Genomic DNA, 8,551 nt, shown 5'->3' on the forward strand with positions numbered 1-8,551 from the left:
TTCACATCATCATCAGCATCATCATTCTCCAAATCCATCGTGGGGGAGGTTGAGCCACCCAGACCAAGCGATCAGATGCAGACTGCCATAGCTGATGCTTGTGGTCAACTTCTAGCTGTCGCACCCATGTGTTGCGGGGTCGGCCCCTGGTCTCTTCCAGGCAATGTCAGGGTTGAGTCCCCCTAGTACGTCGACGCTAAGCTTAAGGGCTGCATGGGCTGGCGTGTCATCCGATAGCTGTCGGACTACTCCTAGGCTACGCGGAGGCAAAGTTCTCGGACGCAAAGTGACAGAAGAGGGAATGACGCCTCCGTATGATGAAGCACGAATATCCACGAGACACGAATATCCTCGGCACTAATATCCTCGGCACTAGAAGAGAACATTGATGCATTTCACAGAAGGCTTTTGCGCTCAATCTTTGGCATAAAATGGCCAAAGAAAATCACCAATAAAGAACTGTACATGAGAGCCAACGAGATCCCTTGGAGTACTGCCATTACCCGAAGACGTTTTAGGTGGACAGGCCATTTCCTGAGACTACCCGAGGAAACTCCTGCCAAGCAAGCACTTCTAGAGGCAATCCACAAGAACAAGCTACCAAGAGGGGGTCAGCCACGGGGGTCAACTTTAAAGATCGACACACCTGGCACGTGGCATCGTGAGAGCAGTGGAGGACACTTACTTAATGCGCGATGTCAGATCTACTTGAGCGCCTAGATGATGAGGGCAAACGCGCAATCGCGTAGCGCGCACATTTTTGATGTCACGCGCACGCAAACAATCGAATTTTCAAATATATTTAGTACGCGAAAGATACAAATTAATTTTATCGCACATGTAGACCCTACTGAAAGTCTGACGTTGTAGATTTAACATTTCTTTGTTCTCGGATGAGAACATAAAACATAAATACTTGTTGCTGCGTGGACTAGACGGTTTAAACAAACTAATTAGTTGGTATGAAGAGCGTTGGAGAATGGAGATTAAGTTGATTTGGATCATCGTTTTAGCGGCTGTTTCGCTGGGGCAGATTTCTCAATGTGGTGAGTAGCTATCAAACTGTCAACGAAGTCAGTAAAAACTAAAATCGCGGTATCGTGGAGACACGCGAACAGCTTTATTCTATGTACATCTAGTCTCAGAGAAAGAAAGCTTTAAAACAATGCTTGTATGATTATGATAGGTTTCCTTAAAGTTTTGTTTTAATCTGCAAAATGTAATGAGTCGTTACTCTCTTAATTCTGACGATTGAAATTTCAATCTATTAGATTGAATTCTCAATCTTTCACAGATTGCCGTGAGTGTACAATCTTTCCGGATTGACCGTCAATCTTTTTTTAGATTGACAATTTTCAATCCACAAACGAGTGGAATTTCAAACTATTAGATTGAAATTTTCAATCTATCTTCAATCGAATTTGGATTGAAAATATGTCAATCTAGACTGATGATTGAACTATTCAGTCTAAAAGATTGAAATTCTCAATCGTTTAAAGATCGAAAATTTCAATCCTATTGCTGGATTGACACACACGCACTCATGAACCCACCCACATGCACAAGTTGCACAATCCTTTTCTGTCTTTACTTTAATACATTGCTGCTTTAATTCAATACATGTACATGGTAATACATTAAATTAAAGTAATACATTTAGTTTAAGGACTCCATTTAAGTTCAAGGACTCCATTAAGTGCAAGGAATGCATTTTCAAGGAATGCATTAAGTTCAAGGAATGCAATAAGTTCAGTTATATAAACAATGAAGTTGAAGGAAGGCATTAAGTTCAAGGAATGCATTAGATTCAAGGAAGCATTAAATTCGAGGAATTCATTAAATCCAAGGAATTCATTAAGTTAAAATGAATCACAATACATGAAGTTCAAGGAATGCATAAAATTCAAGGAATGCATGAAATTCAAGGAATGCATTAAATCCAAGCAATTCCTTATGCTCAATGAATGCATTAAATTCAATGAATTCACGAAGTTCAAGGAATGCATGAGGTTCCGAGGAATGCATTAGGTTCAAGTAATACATTAAGTTCAAGGAATGCATTAAATTTTAAAAAAATGCACTGAGTTCAAGGGAATTAAAAAGCACTGAGATTCCTTAATTTTTGCAGTAACAATAACGTTGTTAGAATTTTTAATTTTCCACAAGGAAATAGGATGATTCCTATAGTTTTTTATGTATATTCCAGAGACACATGTAGTTGGGGTGACACTCAAAATGAGTCTCACACTTAGTTAAAAAGATAACATGTGAGGGATTGCCTGAATTGACTCTTGATCCCAACGATAGTCTCAGGGGCAGAATTCCAGAGTCTGGTATAGTACGGTGTGAAAGGTCGCTGATGACTTGCAGTTCTGGGTACCACATGGCGTACACAGCAACGCAGCAATCTTGTGGGTTAATGGAAGCCATCGGAGGTTGGTGTTTCTCGCAAGGGTGGGACATTTTGCTGCCTGGTGTATAATGGAGAGGCCAGCAAAGTCACATCGGAGTTGCAAAGGCTCCAGGGGGATGTCAGGGAACATTCTGAGACATTTCCTCTGCAGTGCATCGAGGGACCAGAGAACATACAAGGGGAGCTCTGTTCATATACTGGTGATGCATACTCCATAATGCTCCTCACACAGGTGTGTACACTCGGGCAATTCAAGGTGGAGATAATTTTGATTCTATTGTTTACATCTACAAAACGTATACAAATCTTGGCTGGATGTTTGACTGAACACTTGTTCCAGGCTGTTCTTGGGTGACATCCCTGTAATGGTGCTCCGCCACTGAAGGTTGTCTCTGACGTTCTGTTTGGGACACCTTAAAGAGTATAAAAAAAATAAATTTAAAAATGAGTTCCAACAAGAGTACCTACAAGTACAAGTAAAAACCACTGGTGGTCATGTGCCTGTCTGTTTATGACACTGGTCTAGTTGATCGATCACGTTATGGTGCTACTAAGAATACATAATACTGACGATTTGGATCAGCCAGGATTACCTTTTTGGGAGATAATTTGTGGGAGTGAACTTCTGAGTGCAAGTAATTCGTCTATCAACCTTGCAATATTTAATACCCAAAATTTAATACCCAAAAAATAATAGTGCCAGATGGGCCACTGATGCAGCTTACTAAATCATGTACATTCAAGTTTCATTTTGTCATGGGATGCGCTGCGCATATGTAAATTGGTAATTAATGTGTGTAAATTTAAATATTAACTTTCACATGGTAAAAAATAATTGTAAACGTGTGTACATTTCTGTGTGATGTTCGGAATTTATCCACAGTAAAGACTGTACATGCTGTACATGGACGTCAGATGCATCGATGAATAACATGAAATAATTATTAGGCCTACCTTGAATTTACTGGTCTGAAAACACTGAACAGCTCTCTGAACTTGGCTGGATCTCCACATAATTAACATGTTGTCTTTACGATGATCAAAATCACCCAGGTCATGGAGGAATGGTCACCAATAAGCCTTGGGCTGAAACTAAAAACAAACACAAAATGGTTAAAAAACAGATGACTAGGGAAAAGACCGTAGTCTTTGAAATCACCAAGGTTTTACCATGTACATAGATGTAGGCCTATGCACCTTTTGCATGCATTTTACATGTATGCATGTACATGCATGCACATACTAGGCCTGCATGTACATACATGTAGGCCTGGCCTATACTGCCTAAACCACTATTACATGTTCGTTGTGAACACAAACTTTTGACTCGATCAGGGCCGAGTTGAACTTGGACCGAGTAGTCTCGGATATTATGTACGTAACCGGCATAGGGCATGACCGGGGAAACAACCAAGTCGCCCCAAATATGTTATTGAAGAACAACAGACATTCATTAAATATGATGGCTATCGTTACGGCACTCATGCACTGTAAAAACGCAATGCAAACATCATTATATTAGAATTACAACTACCAGTAGGCCTACCGGACCAACTGCTTCGCTTCGGTCCGGGAGTTCAATTGCACACGCTAGTTTTTAATGAGCAGGGGTCATGGCTCAAATCCCAGCCGCGCGGCTATTTTCATTAGTTTAGGCCTAGGCTAGCTCCATTGCCTCCAACGTTAAACGCGGTTGACATGTCATTTGTCATGGCATGGTTGACGAAACCCGCACAGAAACAAAACTTTGCACGAATATATTTCAGTTATCTTGACAGGTCAGAAAAACTTCAACGACTCAGGCGTTTGACTCTATAAAAAGCATAGTATTACTTTGAAATGAATAGAAGAAACGTACTTACATTGTCTGAAAAAGCTGATTCTTGTTCGCGAAACATTGGTACACCGACCAACAAAGATGGCGGACATGACAACGAGGCAGTTTGAGCATTGTCACAATGCGCATGCGTGATCATAATAATGCAGCTTTTTGATTGGTTCAAGTTTTCAATCGTCATAATAGATTGAAACCGCTTTCAATCTTTTTCACGATTGACTCGTAAATTCGGCGCAAGGCGTTATCTTCGATCGTTTTCAATCTAAATTCAATCTATAAGATTGGGAAAAAAATCAATCGCTTCAGCGATTGAAATTTTCAATCTTAAGAATTAAGAGAGTAGGCTACATGCAATTTTCCCGCTCAAAAGTCCTTTAGTAATTAGGGGTAGCCCGGGTTGGACGACGTCTTCATTACATAGTGCGGTAAGGGAGGCCACCTGCTGGGCTAAAGGGTAATCGTTACTTGTAGGACCCCATTCCTAGAAGGTGTCTATAGTCCAACAGGGCGTTGTGTACAGTATACCGATCAGAGGCTGCTCAGATCATCATAGGTGTGCTCCATGCATGCTCAGATGTACTGTGTCAAGAAATATCAGAATGTTACTTTTGAGTGCCACTATTCTGTTTTGGTGAGAGTCTGACCATGGTCTGACTTCAACCCAAGTTATAGGAACGGTCTATAGCCCAGGTATACCGTTATAATGCTTATGAAGACGTCCAACCTGGGCTAGAACGGGTCAACTGCAATTAGAGCCATCTGTTTGAATTTAACTTTGGCTTTCAATTTTCAGGGCCGAGGAGTATGAAAAACATTTTGCATGGACATAAGTCGGGCTTAGGCCTACCCCACAACAAAGTTGCAATCGTCTCCATAAGTGCCTTTAGGGGCGGCAACGACACTAAACAATACCCCCTGCAAACAACCCGTAGCAGTTACAAGCCTGAGACTTCCGACAAGATGTCTAGCCTCCCAAAGAAGAGGAAGCGGAAAATGAGGATGATAAGACACAAACGCTGGTTCGGTTCGAAAGAAGACGTAAATAAGGCTGTGGAGAATGCTGACGAGATCGCAGATAACCTTCTCAGACACGGGCACAAGGTCGGTGTTCTAAATACAATATTGATAATGTGCATTTTAGTGCCGTTTTTAAATAAACTGATGTATTCCCAGGTAATAGTTCCCCCTCCCAAAAGTTTGATCCTAGTTAAACGACACAGTGACAATAACAAAGACCTACTGATGCGTTTCATAGAGTAGCAATGTCCTAGATACATCCACATTTAAGGCGCTCCTCAAGTCAAAGAATCTGTATTCTTTAAACAACTTTCCATCGGGCGTTCATGATATGACGGCCTACGTCAAACTTGATTTAGGCCTACCCTCTTCCACTTCCTGTTCAATTTTGGGAGGTTCAACTTTTTTATTAAATGGCAATTGGTTGAGGACTAATAGGGCCGCCCTAAGGGTGATTATCCATACTATGAAAAATGATCTAAATCTATAAAATAGAGCGACTTTTAGGTCAAATTATATATCAACCCACATTTCTCAGAGCTTATTAAGAAACGGTTCAGGTTAAGAGAGAAATTCAGTGACGATGTTTAAATCGTGGTTTGGTCGGCGTAAGACACTTTTCGGACCTGTTAACCGGCCTCCATTGTCCAAGCTAGTTTCGACTATTTTACCTCGAGGAAACCCTCGCTTAAATGACCGTGCTTGCATTTTGCAGGCGATGAGAGAACATCATACCCGCGAGCGACTGGAGACGGCGGCCGCACGCCGGACTACGTTCGCCGTCTGCTTCGGCATCATGGGATGCTGCTTTGTCTGCACGGTGTTGACCGTCAAGAAACTCTGCTCGTATGGCTAAGCACTACAACACCGGCCGTCAAAGTTGATGTTTTACGAGACCACGGCGCCTGTAAGCTAGCGCAACGACACTTTCCCTGCAATATCTTTTTTGGCTTCGGACTTATAAATTGCACGTATACATTTTAAAACGGGTGAGAGTGTCGGGAAATATGGAACTTGGTTTGTCACTTTTCCTGCTGTTTTTTTTTGTTTGTTTGCTTGTTGGGTTTTTTTGTTTTCCGGGTGCGGGAGGAACTAGCCGCATCCCTTGCTACCCTCAACTCGCGACGCTATCGCCAGACGTACGTGCTGCATATTGTTATAACGAATCCTTTGGAATCCGCGGGATTTTTTTTCTTCAGAAAGAAAACCCACAACTAATGCAGCTAGGAGCGTGCGCTGCAATAATTAATTCATACCGATTGTACGAAGAAAAAAACCCGCATAAACTTGCGATTTCAAAATGAAGATATATTTACATAATACATTCAGGTATACCAATGAACGCAGGACAACTGTACTTGTTGGGAGAATAAACTTTGATTTTTATTTAACCAAGTTCACCTCAACAAAAGGAACATTAAAGATATTAACCTCTTTAAGACAAATTAAACTTAACAAACTACCAAAAATTACTGATGTGAAGTTTTGCCTATAAGACCGCTATGAAAATTACAACGAATATTTGTTTTCAGTTTGCATTTTCCCTGCAGCAAACAATCTACGAGCGTTGCGATGTATAACAGTAAAAACTCTGGGGAAAAAGTCATTAACCTCAGTACTGTCGTTCGTTTAATTATGTATACAGGTTTAACTGTTAGCTAAATTGTAATTAGTGGCTACGGTGCAAAATGCGTTAGTACGTACTAAGGAACCATATGTTTTTGTGTTAATAATTAACTACACTTTCAGTTTAACTTAGGCATTGTTAGATGTTGATGCATTTTGTATTTGGATTTAAAATATAGGCGTACATTACTGTAGCTAAGTTCTTTTGACCACTTTCGACTACTTGGTTTCAGATAAAAAAGAAAAACATGTTCATCGGTGCAAAATTCCATATATTACAAAGCAGAAAATATTGGCAGGCAAATTTATGCGTAAAGCAAAACCCGGCTTTAGAGCCAGTAACAAGCACTTGGGCGGTTGAAACTTTTTTCTAGCTAATATTATACAATGAATGTTAATGAGTACAATGGTAAGAATTTCATGAGGCGACAGACGGAATGTTGCAATCCACGAGACGAAGCCGAGTGGAATGGAACATTCCTTCTGCCATCGAATGAAATGAATCTTTCCACTGCACCAATGTGTAACATTAATACTAGGCCAACAAAATATAGTTCTGCTTTCGATTACATGGCATTCGAAAATAAGGTCGGTAGGAAGGGATTTTTTTGGGGGGGCCCATTTTTTTGTGGAGGCATCTGCGTGTAGTCAAGGGTAAAAGGTCGAAATTGATGGTTTTTGGTGTGTGTTTTTTTCTCACTAGAAAAATTAGGGATGGGGCTGTCAGAATAGGGTAGGTAGAGACACTGGAAGCAGAACTCTTTTTTTTTTTGCCTTATTTGTTTTATACAACACCAGAATAAATCCTCGTCATGTGATTGATCACAGCCACCAAAAAGTCAATGACATGTGATCCAACAACCCACCAATCAGAGGACGGGGGAGATAAATGGCACAAATATATTCCAAATGCATGTGGAATCAATTAGCTTTGATTGGCATAAAAAAAAGATCCTGTAATTAAAAATAAAAAGAGATTTCAAAATTTGGTTCCTGTCAAAGAAATAAACCTAAATTGTCCTCAATAGATTTTGATTGTAAATAATTTTTGGTGTTGAATATTTGATATTGTACATGGACACACATTATCCTTACATAACAGGATGGTTTTCTTTTTAAATTATACTCCATAAAATTATCACCTTGTTAACGATCGGTGTGAATCACAGCGATGAGTTTCACACCAAGGTTACTTAAGGTTGCTGAATTTACATAAAATATATCTATGTACAATTATTTATAACAGCAAACACATTGAAATGCCCATCACTAGTGCAGCTTTAAAAAAACAAATCTACAGATATTTACATAGCATTCAAATCAACTTGGTATTCGGTGTGTTAATTTCAGTTTACATGTCTGCAACAATTTCAGTGTTAAAATCCCTGCTGGACCATCTGCCAAAACATGGGCTTTTATTGAAAGGGGAAAGTCAGATATTTAACAACTGTTGACTGCTGTTATGTGGGACATGGTGTTTTTAGCACCCGAGGGGCGCATAGCACCTAAGGTGAAGCTGAGGGTGCTATGCGTCATCAAGGGAGTACAAAAACACCATGTCTCACATCACGGCAGTCAACAATTGCTTTGTTATATCTGGATTAAAAAAAAAAGTCACAAGAAATAAATTAAATCACTGCATTTAACCTTTGATAACT

The 8,551-nt window shown here is 40.1% G+C and overlaps 1 protein-coding gene and 1 long non-coding RNA gene across 2 annotated transcripts; one reads left to right on the forward strand and one right to left on the reverse strand.

Moving 5' to 3' along the window:
• The first annotated feature begins 880 nt into the window (after window positions 1-880).
• Window positions 881-7,235, forward strand: LOC119746114. Its single transcript, XM_038222910.1, has 3 exons — window positions 881-1,046; window positions 5,044-5,351; window positions 5,983-7,235. Exons 1-3 carry the CDS (start codon window positions 980-982, stop codon window positions 6,121-6,123), a joined length of 516 nt encoding a protein of 171 aa, XP_038078838.1. The 5' UTR covers window positions 881-979; the 3' UTR covers window positions 6,124-7,235.
• LOC119746115 lies at window positions 1,570-4,343 on the reverse strand. The gene is made up of 3 exons (XR_005273694.1): window positions 4,276-4,343; window positions 3,368-3,505; window positions 1,570-2,826 (listed from the first exon to the last, which is right to left on the reverse strand). It is a non-coding gene; the product is annotated as an uncharacterized LOC119746115 (long non-coding RNA).
• Window positions 7,236-8,551: the final 1,316 nt, after the last annotated feature.

The sequence above is a fragment of the Patiria miniata genome, unplaced genomic scaffold (assembly GCF_015706575.1).
Source record: "Patiria miniata isolate m_02_andy unplaced genomic scaffold, ASM1570657v1 HiC_scaffold_7, whole genome shotgun sequence".
Classification (NCBI taxonomy): domain Eukaryota; kingdom Metazoa; phylum Echinodermata; class Asteroidea; order Valvatida; family Asterinidae; genus Patiria; species Patiria miniata.

Coding starts and splice junctions, on each gene's coding strand:
- LOC119746114 (XM_038222910.1), top strand. CDS start 980: ATGGAGATTAAGTTGATTTGGATCATCGTTTTAGCGGCTGTTTCGCTG. Junction 1,047..5,043: donor GGGGCAGATTTCTCAATGTG/GTGAGTAGCTAT, acceptor TTCAATTTTCAG/GGCCGAGGAGTATGAAAAAC. Junction 5,352..5,982: donor TTCTCAGACACGGGCACAAG/GTCGGTGTTCTA, acceptor TGCATTTTGCAG/GCGATGAGAGAACATCATAC.